The 17,521-nt window shown below is 41.0% G+C and overlaps 1 protein-coding gene across 2 annotated transcripts in view; it reads left to right on the top strand.

The window, feature by feature from the left end:
* The window catches only part of kdm4b (lysine (K)-specific demethylase 4B), a 43,205-nt gene extending 25,962 nt beyond the window's left edge, over positions 1–17,243 (top strand). Inside the window, exons 11-22 of one of the 2 annotated variants that reach the window (XM_043223049.1) lie at positions 309–481; positions 572–695; positions 3,300–3,478; positions 4,424–4,625; positions 8,310–8,386; positions 9,079–9,134; positions 9,219–9,327; positions 12,259–12,444; positions 12,517–12,684; positions 13,221–13,340; positions 14,804–14,896; positions 15,079–17,243. In XM_043223049.1, coding sequence (XP_043078984.1) covers positions 309–481; positions 572–695; positions 3,300–3,478; positions 4,424–4,625; positions 8,310–8,386; positions 9,079–9,134; positions 9,219–9,327; positions 12,259–12,444; positions 12,517–12,684; positions 13,221–13,340; positions 14,804–14,896; positions 15,079–15,423 — 1,832 coding nt within the window. In that variant the 3' untranslated portion in view covers positions 15,424–17,243. Of the gene's footprint in view, positions 1–308; positions 482–571; positions 696–3,299; positions 3,479–4,423; positions 4,626–8,309; positions 8,387–9,078; positions 9,135–9,218; positions 9,328–12,258; positions 12,685–13,220; positions 13,341–14,803; positions 14,897–15,078 lie in introns of both variants that reach the window. The other variant, XM_043223047.1, reaches the window with a different exon arrangement.
* Positions 17,244–17,521: the final 278 nt, after the last annotated feature.

Below are 17,521 nucleotides of genomic sequence, written 5' to 3'. Positions count from 1 at the left end.
GCTCACGTTTCGAGCCGAAAAAGAGACCTTGTCGTTTTTGAACAGAAACCGATATACTTTTAGTTTTGTACGATATCTGTATTTAAGTTCGTACGTAGACCAAACAACCCAACTGCAGTTTGGTTGATATCACTTGTATGCACACAAAAACGATATCTTAAAATAAATAAGTAAATGAAATGTTTTTGCGAATAAACTCTTCGTATAAACACCTCCCCCATAAACCCTAGCAACCGCAAAGTAACTTAAATGTAATGGTATTATCTTGCCGTTCCTCCATCTTTGTTGTTGTTGTTGTTGTTGTTCAGCTGGTGAAGACGGAAAAACGGATTCTCTGGATCCTCCGCCGGAGAACGGAGAGGAGAAGAAGAAGAAGAAGAAGAAGAAGCCGAAGCATGCCGACGAGCTCTCCTTCCAGGAGGTGTTCGAGCAGTTCGCCTCCAGCGACATGGAGAGTAACGGCTCCGCCCCCGGCCTGCAGGTCAGCGCTCTCTCGCTTCCCCGAGGGCTTTTAGGGGACTTTTAGGTGGTCGCGTTGGGGTAAATTATCGGTAAACGTTTTCGTTCTCAGCCGAGTTCCTTCACGAAGCTGAAGAAGAAAGTTGAGGTGAAGAAGAGTCGGAGACATCCGATCAGCAAGCCGCCCATGCGCTCTCCTCACTCCATAGTCAAACAGGAAGCCTCCAGCGACGAGGGTGAGTATTAACGATTAACGTTAAGCGTGGTGTACTTTAAGCGTGAAATTGAGAAAAATGTAACTTTGTGTTTTTGACGTTCATGAAATGCGTCATTCGTAAAAAACGATTTCGGTGCAACATTTTGTGCACGAACGCATTTACGAAAGAATTAGTTTTTGCTATTAATAAATATAATAAATACGGTAATGAGGTCCTTAAATCAAGCCATTCTTGAATGCGCAGAAAAGTCGTGTTTCAAAAATATACCATGATTTTAAGATTATTCATAATGATATTTTTTTTATTTGTTCGTAAAGCTGTTGGTAATTTATGTTTTGCTTGCGTGGGTTTTTTTTATAGATTGTAATAATGTCCTTAAAAATGTTTTTTTTTTGTGTTCATGCATAGTTCATTGAATTTAATGCAGAAATTTGCATGAGAATAGATTCATTAAATATTCTGAATGATTCGTTTAGCTTTAAGTTTGTAATGACGTTTTTTGTTTTGTAAATTTTTTTATAAACCCACAATAATAGTTTTTCCGGTCTTTCGAAAATGACATATGGCAAAACGTACGAAAATCTAAAGATGTTCTTACAACGTTGAGTAAAATGTACATGAATGCAGCAATTTAACCCAAAATATTTAGTAAAGATATCGTTAAATCGCGTGTTTTGCCTTTTAGTTCGTAATGATAAAAGCTTTCAAAAAAATTGCATCAATTAAGTTCGAAAGTATGAAAACGTTTAAGGAGCCCTTCTTAAACGCACTTTGACATGCGTAATTTAATGTTTAATTGTAAATAACGTACGAAACAAAATAATTATCTTTACTTTTTAATTAGACAATTCGTAAATTGTTCGCAAAGCTTTTCTTGAAGTACTTTTCGCCTGATGATGTCCGTTAAAAAAAAAAAAACGCAATTGTTAAATTTGCGTTTGAGTAGAAATATATTTAGCGTTTGTCGTCACGTGGAGAAACTCTGCGCCCTGGGCGAACGTCTGATGGAGCATCGTCCAGGAAAAGATGTTAAAAGTTAGATGCGTTTTTACAATATGAATGTTTCCAGAACAATTCAGGCCGGCGTTTAATTTCGCAGCGCTCCGCTTTGATGTTGTTTGGTGTTTGTTTGTAGAGAATGCGAGCACAAAGAGCGAAAGCAATAAAGTACGAAAGAAAGCAGCCACAAACAATCAGCGCTTTATAAGACGGGCCGCTGAAAGACGGTTATTGATTTGTCTGCGCTGTGAGTTCTGAAGAGACAGACAGCTGTGAACCCGCTGTCACTGTAGGGGGCAAAATACAGGACCGAGGGGCTTCCAGACTCTCCAGAAATCCATCTTCACCTGCTGTCTGTGGAGTCAGGGATCACACTCAGCGCTGAGGAGGCCCAATCCTTATTTAACCTCCGCACGCTTGAGTTCTCGTTGCGTCTGTCTGGATAATGATCTGAAGTTTGTTAGTTCTTTGTCTGTCGTTCTATCTATTAATTGTTCTTTCATTCCATCATCAACGGTCATTCTACCGTTCCTTCATTCCTTCATTCTATCCATCTATCGTTTCACTGTTCTGTTCTATCTATTGTTCTTTCATTAATTGTTCTATTGTTCTTTTGCTCTTTCATTTCATCCATCTATCTGTTGTTCTACTGTCCTATCTATCCTGTCTTTCTATCTATTGTTCTATCAATCGTTCTTGTCATCCATCTGTCATTATACAGTTTTATCTATTGTTCTTCTGATCTCTCTATCTATCTGTTCCATCTCTCGTTCTATCTATTGATTGTGATGTGTTGTGATTGTTGTAGTTTTTCTCTGATGCCTGACGCTCTCATGTCTCTCTCTCTCTCTGTCTGTCTCTCTCTCTCTCTCTCTCTGTCTCTCTCTCTCTCTCTCTCTCTCTCTCTCTCTCTCTCTCTCTCTCTCTCTCTCTCTCTCTCTCTCTCTCTCTCTCTCTCTCTCTCTCTCTCTCTCTCTCTCTCTCTCTCTCTCTCTCTCTCTCTCTCTCTCTCTCTCTCTCTCTCTCTCTCTCTCTCTCTCTCTCTCTCTCTCTCTCTCTCTCTCTCTCTCTCTCTCTCTCTCTCTCTCTCTCTCTCTCTCTCTCTCTCTCTCTCTCTCTCTCTCTCTCTCTCTCTCTCTCTCTCTCTCTCTCTCTCTCTCTCTCTCTCTCTCTCTCTGTCTCTCTCTCTCTCTGTCTCTCTCTCTCTGTCTCTCTCTCTCTCTCTCTCTCTCTCTCTCTCTCTCTCTCTCTCTCTCTCTCTCTCTCTCTCTGTCTCTCTCTCTCTCTCTCTCTCTCTCTCTCTCTCTCTCTCTCTCTCTCTCTCTCTCTCTCTCTCTCTCTCTCTCTCTCTCTCTCTCTCTCTCTCTCTCTCTCTCTCTCTCTCTCTCTCTCTCTCTCTCTCTCTCTCTCTCTCTCTCTCTCTCTCTCTCTCTCTGTCTCTCTCTCTCTCTCTCTCTCTCTCTCTCTCTCTCTCTCTCTCTCTCTCTCTCTCTCTCTCTCTCTCTCTCTCTCTCTCTCTCTCTCTCTCTCTCTGTCTCTCTCTCTCTCTCTCTCTCTCTCTCTCTCTCTCTCTCTCTCTCTCTCTCTCTCTCTCTCTCTCTCTCTCTCTCTGTGTTTTTGTAGAGCTGTACTCTGGGCTGTCTGTAGGTGGCGACGTGCAGCCGGAGGCTAAGAAGTCAGAGGAAAGCGCGCTGTGGCAGAGTTGTTTGGCAAACTTCCCGGCAGAGAAACAGTTCAACGCTGCGATGGCGACCATCGAGCCTCACTGTGCCGTCTGCACGCTCTTCTGTCCATACACACAGGTGAACCATCAAAATACGGAAACAATTACATTACAGTATATACTAATACATCATCAGATTTTTCACTGTTGGCACAAGATCCCTCAAAACCAAAGGGATATTCTTTATTGAAGTTATGACTTGCCCACACCCCCCTAAAACGTCTCGTTTAAACACGACCCAAATTTTGTACGTCACAGAGTGAGTTTATTTTCATAACACCACCTTAATGTTTACACAAAGAAAGAAGGTGGAGCTGTTATTGTCGCTGAAGTGTTGATGCCGGCGCCATGTTCCGGAGACGCCATATTTCATTGTGAAAGTGAGACGATTTGGTTTGTGCTTCCAAGGACACAACTAGAGATCAGTGGTTAGGATGTATTTGCAACACTGCTCCAGAAACAGTTCAACACAAATATCGAGGACTGATTCCTGAACCTGAGAGAGCTGTATATGCTGGCTGTGATAACTCTGCAAGGACAGTCTGGCGCTTCTGACTCACAACCTTTAAGTAGGTTACGTTTTCTTTTTAAAAGAACCTGATGCTTACTATTTAAATGAGACTTTTGAGCGTGTTTGCAAGGCGTAAAAAGACAGTAATCAGTAATTAACATAAATAAACTCCTCGTTTGTCATATGGTTTATTGTTTTGGTCTCGGGACGCGGCATCACGTTATGGTAAATCCTGTAACGTTTCCGTCACATGCTTGAGGTATTCGGCCAATCACAGTGCACTGGATAGCTGGCCAGTCAGAGCACACCTTGCTTTTTTTTAAACAATGAACTTTGTACAAATCGACCCATTTCAGGAGGCGGGGCTTAGAGTAGAAACGTGTATGTGGAAAATAATGAAACTTCATGGCAACATCACATGACCCTTTTAACTAAAAACTGCCGCACTGGGCAGGAAGTTGTTTCACGTCCGCTCTCTTTGGTTCAGCAAGCTCTCCTCTCTCCTGTGTTTAGCCCGTGAAGGACCCCTTGCATCTCTTGGACACGTCCGGTCTGGTGTCGCGGGTCGGCTGTCGCACGCGTCCTCTGGTTCCAGAGATGTGCTTCAGCGCGGGTGCCGAGAACACTGAACCGCTGCCGGCCAACTCTCACATCGGTGACGACGGCACCAGCGTCCTGCTGTCCTGCGGCAGCTGCAGCCTCCAGGTCCACGCCAGTAAGTAACACCCATCGTCATACAGAGACACGGATCACGCCGGTAACGTGTTAAAATAAAGGCCGCTTCACACAGCAGATGTTTCAGAAATGTTTTTTTTTCCTGTACTTTTCAACTTTGTCTTACTGCTTTTTTTAGGTTCATGCTATTGCTTAATACTTTAATATGCATACCTAAATAGGTTAATTTTCTATCACATTAAAATAAAGTTTCTGTGTCAATGAACAGCTCGGCCCCTGCATTAATCGAGGTAAATACTTATATATATATATATATATATATATATATATATATATATATATATATATATATATATATATATATATATATATATATATATATATATATATATATTTGTAAGTGTATTTATATATGCATAATAAATATTGCTTCCATTGTCCTAATGTCGAATTAATTTAGTCTGCTATTTATAATTTAATTATTCATGTATATACATTGTATATAAGATAAAATATAATTTCTCCAAAAATTGGATCAATATTGGCTATATTTTGAGTTTATTTTAAAGTCAAAGTAAAAAGTGCCTTTCATGTGTTCCTGTTAAAATAAAAATTATATATTTTTTGCATAATTATTATATATATTTATTATTATTACTATTACAATTTTTTTATATAGTTAAACTTTAGATTTTATAAATTATATATATTTTAATACATTGCCTTTTTATTATTTCTCTGGTTATTTTTTTTTTTTTTATTTAGTTTGTTTATTGGTGTGTTGCCATTTGCTTTTCCTAAAAAAAACACAAAATTCGATCAGGGACCGTTCTGCTATAAAATAACTAAATAACACTAACACAAGTCTTTTGGTCTTCCTCCTACTAAAAGAAGTCGAAAACTCTCTCATCTCTCCTCGCCTGCATCTGTATCTCCAGCTGTTTGTTTGCCTCCTCCGCGCCAATCTGCATATTTCCGTCTGCGTTCGCTAATAAACGGCGTGGCCTCCGTCTTTATCTGGTCGCGAGAGCGTCTCCCGGCCGCCACTCCAGCCAATTTACCGTCAGTCAGGCTGAACTCCGCTTATTTATTTAGACGAGCCCTTAAAAAACCCTCCCGGGGAGGAAAACACAGCTCGTTTCGGGCGCTTTCCCTCGGCGGCGCGAGTCTAAGCCGCGTAGCCAATTAGCCGCGAGTTCACCGAGGTGACGCTGCTCTCCGATTGGCCCGTTTGCGCTTTAAATGAAAAGGACCGTTTAGGCCAAACGATTTCGGTTTTCTTGACGTTTTCCGTGTTTTCCAGAAGCGTCCGGCCGTGGTATTTGCCGACGTGATTCGATTTGCTCGCGAACGAACGCCGTCGCGCTAAACAAACGCCCGGTTTTGCTCCGCTGGCGGTTTGTCGGTCGGTTACGGCGAGTCGTTCGGGTTTCTGAGGCGCGGTCGCTCTGGAGTGAGCCGCGGCGCGTTCGTCCGCTTCGAGCGACGCTAATCGCTTTACCGTCGCGCTGTTTTCACTCCGTCAGACTCATTCGAGCCGTCGTTGCTCGTATTTCACCTGCGCCGCTGTCAGCTCCGCTCAAGCTTTCCGAAAGAAGCACGGCTTACGAAGCAGATATTTATGGCTCATAAATCTCACCCGGTGACCCACGTTCGATTGAAATAGCTGATATTTAATGCGCACCCGTGTTCATGTCATATCAGTTATATTTTACTGCAGCAGCTACGGTAGACGGCCTATAGTTACTGCAGTGGAAGCTTTATGTAACGATGATTATTATTATTAATTATCGTTTGGTCGTCTTTCTCATTTTGTCATTTCGTTTACTTGTTTAGTTTTTTCTTTAATTTCATGTTAATTTTTTACTTTTTTTTTTATCTCACCCTTTGTTCTTTTTCGGTCGTTGTTTATTATTTCCTTGTTTTTTAACCTCGTTTCAACTTAATTAGTTTGAGTCGTCTACCTTTCCTTTCTCTTTTAATTTTATTTAAATTATTTTTATTAACATTTCACGTCTATATTCCCCCTTCTGTTTCTTTCATTTCTCCTTAATTTGCATCTGTTCTTTTTTTGTCTCTTTATTTTTTCGCCTTTTGATTAGTTTAATTCTTTAATAATACTTTTATCGTTTTTATTTATATATACATTATGTAATTAATTTGTGTTTTTATTAATTGTGTATGCTTTTTTCATTTTTTTTTTTTTGCCATATTTTTTGTCATTCTAATGTTTTACTTGTATTCGTCTGTTTTTATGTTTTATGCTTCGTACGATTTTAACGCAACGCCACAAATATTTAAGTGGAAAAAAACGTGTCTTTATGCAGTAGAGATTTTCCATAGCAGTAAAAATGCCCTTTACTACAGTAAAGCCGCTCCACTTTGACCTCAGCCGGCTCGGTGCTTTCATTTACCGCCTGCACGCCGTGAGCTCCCCGCGGCTCCCGGGAGGTGTTTTAAACGCTCAGAACCACCGACCCGAACGAACGTGAAGGGACTGCTGCGAAAAACAACAACAGCGGCGGCGGCGTCTCCGGCTCGAAGAAAGGGCCGTGAAGTGAAAGACAGCTTGTTAGTCGCCGCCGTCTTCGCCTCTCCGTGCTATTTTGGGTTTTAGCTAAGCGCTAGCACGCTTGAGCTCACTCGCAGCGCTTTTGAAAACGGCTGCACGTGCGCGCTTCGCATATTAAACTAATGCCCGGAGGCCGTGTGTGTGTGTGTGTGTCCCGTCCTCCATTACGGCGCCGTCCCGCTGCTCGTGTTTACCTGCGGAAAGCTGCTGATTTCGATAAGGCGGGAAGAGCGGCAAACGACAGCGTGTCAACAGCAGCTTTCCGTCCGCGTGAGTTTTCACCTCCGGCGCACGAGATATCGGTCCATTTCTTTTGTCTTGCTACAGAGAGGCTCTGTATCACTTACCACAGACCCTTTTTCTGTCAGTAAACGTGGCGGTGGGTTTTTTTTCTTCTGTGGGCGGAGCTTAGGTGGAGGCGGGAAGTAGCGTAGCATTAGCCAAAAATGATCGATTTTTCTTTTTATGCCAAAAATCGTTACGACATGGGGGACGGATCACGTTCCTTGACGGTAATTTCTTGCAGTAAATATATTAAAAAACTAAGCGATATGCTAAGGACTTTATTTTTTTTTTTTGCACCCTCAGAATACGATTTTTTTTCAAACAGTTGTATTTCAGGCAAACCTTGCATCAACGGAAAGCTGATTTATTCAGCTTTCATTGGAAATATAACCGTTGCGGCTAATTCGGATCACGTGCGTTGTAATAACCAATCACGTTACAGCGCTGACATTTCAGTGTTTTGATTGGTTCATTAAGTGTGTTTTTATTTGACCCTGCCTAAAATTAGCAGTTTTAAAGTACAAGTTCTTTATTTACACTAAACGTTTTTCTTTTTTGTTGATTCGTTTATTCTTTTATCATTGTAAAGCATTCTGATTTATTAACTTTGATTTGATCGTTAAAAGTGTGCTATGATGTTATTAGTTATTATTGCTTACTAACACGCAATAGTGCGTAGTACAAACTGTTTAATTTACTTTCGTTTTATTTGTTCATCTGCTTTATTTTTATTGCATGTTCTAGTAAACTGTTATTTTTACGATTTTTATGCCTATTCTCTTAGTTTTTTGTGTGAAAACTATACTTTTCGTTGACATTTTTTTTCATATCGAACCGAAGAGTTAAAATGTTTCTGGTTTCTCTCAGGTTGTTACGGCATTAATCCTAACACGAAACAGGAGGGCTGGATGTGTTCTCGGTGCACAGCGGGCGATTTGACCGCCGTAAGTATCGCAAACACTTTTCACGCAAACAAACTTTAGTCCTACGGCGCGTTACAAATCATTTATATTAACAATGACTGTTCACATGCGAGTCTTGAGCAGGAACGTGTGCAGAAACCTCTACGCGTCACTTTTATCGTTGCGTTAAATGTTTTGTTTGTTACCGTGTTTTGTTCGCTACCGTGTTTTGTTCGCTACCGTGTTTTGTTCGCTACCGTGTTTTGTTCGCTACCGTGTTTTGTTCGCTACCGTGTTTTGTTTGTTACCGTGTTTTGTTTGTTACCGTGTTTTGTTTGTTACCGTGTTTTGTTTGTTACCGTGTTTTTTATTCGTTACCGTGTTTTGTTCGTTACGTGTTTTTCGCTTACTGTGTTTTGTTTGTTACCGTGTTTTGTTTGTTACCGTGTTTTGTTTGTTACCGTGTTTTGTTTGTTACCGTGTTTTGTTTGTTACCGTGTTTTGTTTGTTACCGTGTTTTGTTTGTTTACGTGTTTTGTTCACTACCGTGTTTTGTTCGCTACCGTGTTTTGTTCGCTACCGTGTTTTGTTTTGTTCGTGTTTTGTTTGTTACCGTGTTTTGTTTGTTTTGTTACCGTGTTTTGTTCGCTACCGTGTTTTGTTTGTTACCGTGTTTTGTTTGTTACCGTGTTTTGTTTGTTACTGTGTTCACTGGCTGTGGTTTATCGTCGCAGGCCTGCTGTTTGTGCAGTTTAAGGGGAGGAGCTTTGAAGAAAACCACAGAAGACAGGTCTTGTATCGCTTGTCAGTTACTAAAGCATCGGTTCGTTGTCGTTCGCTCTGTGTTAACGGTTGTTTGCTGTCCGGTCCTCAGGTGGGTTCACGTGATCTGCGCCGTGGCTGTGGCCGAGGCTCGTTTCGTTAACGCCGTGGAGCGAGAGCCGGTGGACGTGACGGCCGTCCCCGACACCAGGAAGAGTCTGGTGAGTCCAGACACACGCTTGTTTGTTTGTTTGTTTGTTTGTTTTGTTTCACACCGGTTTCGTTCACTTGCTCGTTTGCCCGTCCATTGCGTATGTTCTTCCTTTTCTTGCACTTATGCGCTTGTTTTTGTTTTGTTTTATAGTTTTATTAATTTTCTACAGTTGTTTTCGATTTCATGTTGGACTTTAGTTTGTTTTTCAGCTATTTTTTTTTTTTTTGGTGTTTGGGCTACTACTTTTGTTTGTTTATTTTTATTTATTTATTTGTCGGTTAGCTTTTTTCTCCCAGGTGAGTTTCTTTTGTCTTGTTTTTTCTTTCTCTCCGTATCTTTTTGTCTGTTTTTGTTTGCATTTGTTTGCATCTGCCTTTTATTAGTTTGTTTTTGTCTTCGTTTTTTAATCTTTTTCGTTTCTTACGTTTTTTTTTTTTCTTTTTAGTTCCTAAATTGTATTTTATTTGCAATGTTTGTTTATTCCAAATTTTTTTTTTAATGTACGTATTTATGCCTGTGTTTGTTCATTCTTTTATTTATGCTTTAGTTTTTTGTTAATTCCTAATTTGTTACTCTCTTAGTTTTTGTTTTAGCTCCTTTGATTCATATGTGCTCGTTTAGTGTTTTAGTTTATTCCTAATTTGGTTTATTTGATCACCTTTGAACATTTTTGCTTGCTCTTTTGTTTGTTCATTTATGCTTTTTTGTTTATACCTACTTTTTTTTTGTTAATTTGTGCATTTTTCTCCCTGCTTTATTTGTGCTTTAAATTTTTTCTTTTATTTTATTCCTCATTTGTTGTTGCTGTTTGTTTTTTTTTGTTTTTTTGTCTTTCATGCATCAATTATTATTATTATTATTATTATTATTATTTTATTTTTTTTAGTTCTATTTTAGTTTGTTCACATTTAAGATGCATTTAGTTTCTTATTCTTTTGTCGGCTTCCACTTTTTTTGTTTTTCGTTAATTAAACTTTCTTTTGTCTTATTCGTTCTTTCGCCGTTTCTTTGGTCTCTTTGCATCTTCGTGTTTTCTGTTGTTGTTTCGGCATCGCTCTCTCTTTCTCAGAGGATATGATGCATTATTAATGATGTGCGATGCTTGAATAATCAGGTGTCGTTCCTGACTGTGCTAAATGAACTGCATTGATTATATAGGCAGGTTTCTCCTCCTCCGCCTCGCGTCTTAGTGCTGCTCGACGCATCGGCACAAACACGCAACCCTCAGCAACCTCTCGTCCTCTTCACGCGTCTGACTTCAGCTTCCAGTCACCATTAGCAAGCCAAAAAAGACAGCTTGGCTACAAATCATTGGCGGTAACGAAACCACATCAAACGTTTGGTCTCGTTATTCGCGCGCTTTCGCTCTGGAACGAGAAACTGCGTCGTGTTGCTGATTAAAAGGAGGCCGCTTTATCTTCCCGCTCGCCGCGACACAAAATGGACGCCGGCTCTTGACGTATGAATAAATAACTGCGAGCTGGATGCTCGTAAATCACGCGTTTTTTTTTCTTCTTTCCTCCCCCTGCTCTGTTGTCCGTTGGCCTGTCTGGCGATCAATCCCTGGCGAATGATAAATCAGAGGCTTTCACCGGCCGATGAAATATTTCCGAGCCGGCGCCGCATCGAAAGGCCGTCGTACATTACAGCCGCTCGGCCACGGGGGGTTGAAATGAAGTATTGACAATTTAATAAAGAGTTTTTATTCCCGTCGATATCCCTGTGTGTGCGTTTGGATGGAGGAGAAGAGGAGAGAGACGGGGACGGACGGACGGAGATCTGCTAAACGAACGCTAAAACGTCACGTGCTCTGAGGCGCTCTCGAAGTGTGACGTCAAAGAGGACCGTGTTCGGGAACGTTTCCTCTGCTCACTTTTTTAGTAAACGTTGCTCTTGGTGATCTTTCACCGGAGCCGCTGCTGCGCTCTTGAGCTTACTTTGGTGTTTTGCTGACGCGTGGAAATAATGTTAGCCAAAAGCCTTTTAGCCGTTTAGCGTTGGCCTTTTGTTGGGTAATGACGCTTTTTAAAATGTAATATCTGGTTTATTATCTGTTTTTTGTTTTGTTTTCCTTCATTTGCTTGGTGTTTGTTCATTCTTTCATTCTTTGTTACTGTTCTCTTTCATTTATTTATTTTTTGTTGTTTTAATTTCTGCCATCCATTCATCTTTTATACTTTTGTCCTTTTTGTTTTTCAATTTTCTACTTTTTCCTCTTTTTTTATATATATATATATATATATATATATATATATATATATATATATATATATATATATATATATATATTTTTTTTTTTTTTTCTGCTTCAATTTTTGTTTTCTTTTTTAGTTTTAGTTTTTAATTTTTTTACTTTTATTTTCTGCACCCTTTTTTTTTTTCTTCTCATTTTGGTTCCTTTTAGTTTTGTTTTTGGCTTTTATAGTTCCTCCGTTCATTCTTTCGCTTGTTTTTTTTCTTTCATTCATTCCTTCTTTGGCCGTTTTTTTTTTATTTTTATTAATCGTTTTGTTTGTTTTATTGAGTTTATCTTTTGTGCACTTTTATATATTTGTTTCAATTTCTATTTAAATTTTTATTTTGCTTTTTTCTGTTTGGGTTTTTTCTTTTATTTGTTTCTTACACTATTTGTTTTGGCTTCTGCTTTAGTTTTTTAGTTAATTTTAGTTAATTATTTTACATATGTTTTGATTTGTTATTATTTCGTTTTTACTTTTTTGGGGGGGGGTTTATACTTTTCTAAAATTTGATTGATATTTGTGAACATTTCGGATGTTTTATTGTACTTTACACGTTAATAAATGTTTGTATTTGTAATGTGTTTTTCTTATTTGCTGTTTACTATTAGCTTTAGCTGTATAGCACTGAAATCCCATCCGGACTCCGTATGGAAATTCGTCCCGTTAAAAGCTTCACGTTTCCTCGTTCTGATTTGCAGAAGTGCGTCTACTGCCACAAGACGACCAAGCAGATCTTCGGCGCTTGTATCCAGTGCTCGTTGGACAACTGCTCCACGTCCTTCCACGTGACCTGCGCCCTCCTCGCCGGAGTCGTCATGAAGCCGGCCGATTGGCCGTACGTGGTGTCCGTCACCTGCCACAAACACAAACAGACCAATCAGAAGGTGCGTAGCTGCTGTGGAGGGGATCCGGATGCCCACGGTGGCCCTCAGACTGACGCTTTGCCTCCGCTGCAGGTCAAAAACGGCTCGCGCGAGTTGTCTTTAGGTCAGGAGGTCATCGGCAGAAACAGCAACGGTTGGTTCTACCGCTGCACCATCACCGGCATCGGCACGCAGAACTACTACGAGGTCAACTCCGACGACGGCTCCTACTGTGATAACGTCTTCCCAGAGAACCTGCTGGTGAGAAAGTGTTCTCATTGTTATTGGCAATAATTTTAGCCGATCAAGGGTGCTAAGAGGTGCTAAGAGGTGCTAAGAGGAAAAAGGTCTGAATTGTATGGCAGAACTGAGGTTTAAAACGGCATTAGCGTAATTATATTCATTTTTGGGTCAACTAACCCTTTTGTTATGTATCTTAGGGAAATATAAACAATAAAGCATTTTAAAATTGTTTTTGAAATAGTCCCAGTTACCATATATAAATCAATGACGTAAACGAGCTTCTACCCTACGTTTGTTTGGCTCATTCAGTCAGATTTTAGAGATTTTAGTTACCAAAACCTTAATCATTGGGGAAAAAAATGAATAAAAGAATAATGTCTGGTTTATAGGGATCTAAAATGTATAGCTCTGGTCCTGGATGCTGATTGGTCGAAATCTAGATGGGCTAAAACTACCTTTTGCGTCGTTGTGGCTGACAAGTGGCTTTGGCCCATTAATTCGGCTCATCCAATCAGCCTGTTTGATCCGTCGTCTTTTTGATGTCTCTGTTTCAGAGTCACGACTGCCTGAGGAACGGCCCTCCAGAACTCGGCGAACTCGTGGTGGTCAAGACGATCGACGGACGGGTTCTCAACGCGTCTTTCATAAAGGAGCACATCCACCGATACTACCAGGTAACTACGACGTCTAAAATTTCATCCGCATTAATTCACGCCCCATTTTACGGTTTCATTACTTTCTTCTGCTGTTTGTTTACTACTGTATTATTTGCATATTATTGTATTTTACCATTTTGTTTCATATGTAGTTAAGACCCGTAGCGAGACCCAATTTTTAGGTCAAGAACCTACGTTTTTTAGTTTTTTCTTCATTCCACATCTCAGCAGTCTTTCAGGAGTCTCACATTTGGTGCAAAGTTCGCTTTCCTCGTCCACAGAGCAGCCGTTGATGTATGGAGCGGAAGGGAGCTGAGATTAATGGGAAAACGAGAAAAGTAGGCAGATGTGGCTATTGGGGGATTTATGGAGTCTGTAGATGAAGCTTATGAGGTGTGATGGACCGCAGACGGCGAGAGTAGAGCGCCATTTATCTACTATTTCATGTACACACGCCGCTTCTCACGGGAAAGTGCCTTTGTGTTCTTGTGCAGCGATAGGCCGATGTTTTAATTCACATCTGGGTCTCATTTGAATGGAAAAGTGACTCAGAAACTACCAGAAAGCTGTACCGAACATGCTTTTCTCAGAAAATGAGGCTTACCAAACTGTTAATGCATTGTTTGACACATTGTATGAACTAGTTTTGCTTCACGTCAAATTCTTTCCCATTAAAGCTCAAACCAACACACACACACACACACACACACACACACACACACACACACACACACACACACACACAGTCATTGCTCGGCTGAACTCTTGAGAGACTCTTCTGTCAGCATTAACGAACCGCTTGATTCTTACCTCCGCCACAAGACTCCATTATTTATCTGATCCGTGTGAGTCATGGCACTTGTAACAAGTGCCGATTGCTTTCATGACGTCACTTTTACCTTTGCTAGACGCGACAAACGCTCTCCCACTCGCTGCGGGCGATCTGTAACTGGATGTCTGTGAGTCTGACAGGTCCCGAAGCCGTTGGGAATTGATCTGGGATAGGGTGTTGATTGCAGACTGGTGGAAAGTTTGCAGCTTATGTTGTGGTTGGATGCTCTTCCAATCAAAAATCGTATGTTTTTATGGCTCTATCAACAGCATTAATACATTAGCATTTGCATGACAGATATATTATGGATTGATGTATTGACATGTCCCTACATTTTATAATAAAAAATTTTATATTTTGTACATATGTAAATTAAAATACTCCGATTTAATATGAAATAATGTATATATAATTGCGTTTCTGTTTTTTAGTTAACAACATTTAACAGCTTTTTATTTATATTTTCTGTGTTCTTCTTGTGCAACTGTAAAATTGTGTTCCCAAGAGTGTTTGAAACGTGGCCGACAAGCAAACTAACACAAAAACTTGGAAACAATGCTAGTTAGTTTTTCTAAACTTGGATCGAATGACGGAAAGCGCTTCCAAGAAAAGAATCCGAGGCGTCTAAACTGCATGCATTTCCTTCCAGGTGGAGTTTCAGGATGAGACGCAGATCTTACTGAAGCGCAGCGAGATTCACTCGCTGAACCAAGAGCTGCCCAAGAGGGTCATGTCTCGTCTGGTAAGCGCTTTTATTTGCTTCAGGCCGTGTAGCGTATGTTTCTGCAGACCGAGTTCATCAACATGAAGTCATTGTGCCGGTTTAACGCTTTGCGGCTTTCCTGGTTTTCCAAGCCGGCTGTGCGGTTGGAGTCTATTTAAAGGTTTCCGACTCGATAATTGCCTCTCTTTTCTTCTCAACAGGCAACTGTGAACCAACAGCAACCTCAGGCGCAACCGTCGGATGAACCTCTGGCCGCGAAACGCCCGCGTCTGCCGACGCCGCCACCCACGCTAGCCATCGAGCCCTCGGCGCTACCTCCAGAAATAGTCACTGCTTTCCTGCCCGCTAGTATTACTCCGAACACCAGCACCGCCCCCTGCCTGCCTCCCCCCGCATCGCTTCCTGTTTCAGCACCCGCACTTCCTGCCCCGGAGCCCAGCGAGAGCTACACCCACAGCTCCAGCTACATCGCGTACATGGAGTCTCTCCTCAACTCGGACTTTCCTCCAGAAGAGGGCGAACATGGCGTCGAGCCGATGTATTGAAGCGCAGCTAAGCGCTACCAGCTATTTGTCGACGCTTCGTACAGACTTCGAGTTCATCCACTGCATGTCTTCGTTTCATTTATTCGCTGTCGTGCTAATCTGAGTCTCCCACCCGTGAATGATGCGCGCGGGACGCATGCGTGTCGTTATAGACCGGAGCCGTGACGGACCCAGTACATAGCCTTGGGGGACGCCGCACTCTTCCGACCCTTTCCACGACTCCTCGCTCTGGTTCTTTCGCTAAACGGAAAGAGCCGCCATACGTTTTCAGACGGGATAATCATTCGCCGTACGTGCTGTTTACTTTATACCTGATTTTTTTTTTTTTCTCTAACGAGTGCTAAATATTTTTCTAACTCGAGCCAAAACGTCACGCTAGCCGGTCACAGCTCAAATAGACAGTCTATATCTGTACAGCTTCAGGTATTTTTCTCTGTACTCAAGTGTTCGGGGGGAAGGGGGTCACAGGAAGAGTTTTCGCCGGGGCTCGTGGGATTTAACAAGTATTTAAATGTCTTTTGTCACATATAGATTTAATATTTGTATAAAAGAAAATCACTTATGGCAGCATCAGAAGCTACAGTTTTCAATTAGCATACACGTTTGTGTTACGATAGATCCTGGCGTCTTCACGTATTCTTCTATAATCTACGATGAAAATGTTTTTTCAGCCACAGACGATTTGTTTTTGTAGCATACTCGGTAGACGTTGATATCGAATACTATTCACCTCGTCTGTTTTTTTATTATGATTACTGTTGTTGTTACGATTATTATTTTTATTGATTTCTATTTTGGTGAATCTTTGCAACGCGATGTCGAAGGACGGAGGAGAAAAGAAAAAAAAAAAAAAAAAAAGTTGAATTTATCATTTTTATTCGAGAGGTTGAAGTGGCGTACATTTAAGCGTATAGTCATAGGTGGTGTTAAACGGATACGCAGTCCGCCTTCTCAAGGTGCTATAGAGGTCTTAGACTACTGAGGGGCGATCTGGGTCGAGTGATCCACAACGAGGTGTACATACTAGATGTCCTGCTCACGAATTGGAGAAAAAAAACAAACTTCTGTGTAACTCCTAGTCTTATCAAATGCCATGTTACATTCAAATAAAGGGTCTGGTTGTCACTTTAGTTTTCTTTTACCCTTTTTGTTGTTTGCCCATCCTTCCTTCGCTTTCCGATGCTAACGATTAGCACGCTACATGTATCTATCTATGTTACATTCAGTACCCCTTGATTGATTGGGAATCAAACACCGAAGATCTTACAGGCCGAAACCGAAATGAACCCAGTACGCCGCGCTCTTCAGGCCCTTCCCACAATCCCTCGCTCCCAACTCTTCACTAAACCGAAAGAAGGCTCTAATATTTTCAGATGGAACAATCGTTCAGCGCGCCAAAGATTTCGGAGAATTGTTCAAAATGCAAGGTAAATAAACACGAGGACAGCCCTTCTTTTTCTGTATCCAATTTATTTGGCACGTTTTTAAGAATAACATCCGAGTTCCGCCTTTACGTATGAAGTGAACTTGTGAGCGCTTCCTCTCTCCTTCCGTTCAACGTGACAACCACCGTTCTCATCTCAACACTGTTTGTTGTTTCCTGCCCACCAGTGACGCCTACGGCTGCTGACGCTAGGAGCGGCGCGTCGACGGCTACCGTGCTCCTCTGTTTCTGGGGTTTCTTCTTAGCATTAACAGAAACTTCACGAGGGGCCGGTTTAATGAAATAACCCACCACAGCTTGCATACTGATGATGGCAAATGTTTATCTGTGCAGAAGTACTAGGAAAGATTCTAATAAAATGTGAAGTGAAACTGTGCTTCGTGTTCGACTGCGTTCATTTCCCCGGGAAAGCGGTGGAAAAACCTGGTTTAATAATACCGGGGAAGGTAAACGTAAATGCACGAACGATTAATAAATGGGTAATCGTGGGAGTAATGATCACGTAATGATAATAATGTAAACCAGACGTGAAAAAGATAAAAAAAAAATGTATTTGGTTAGGATTTGGTCTTGTGTGCAGGTTTTGGTCAGTTTTTTTTATATCGTTTTTAAGAATTTGCTTCAATACCCCTTGATTGATTCAGAATCGAAGAT

This window comes from Puntigrus tetrazona, chromosome 22 (genome assembly GCF_018831695.1).
Source record: "Puntigrus tetrazona isolate hp1 chromosome 22, ASM1883169v1, whole genome shotgun sequence".
NCBI lineage: Eukaryota > Metazoa > Chordata > Actinopteri > Cypriniformes > Cyprinidae > Puntigrus > Puntigrus tetrazona.
The sequence above is the reverse complement of the archived record's forward strand: the minus strand, read 5'-3'. Positions and strand labels throughout refer to the sequence as shown.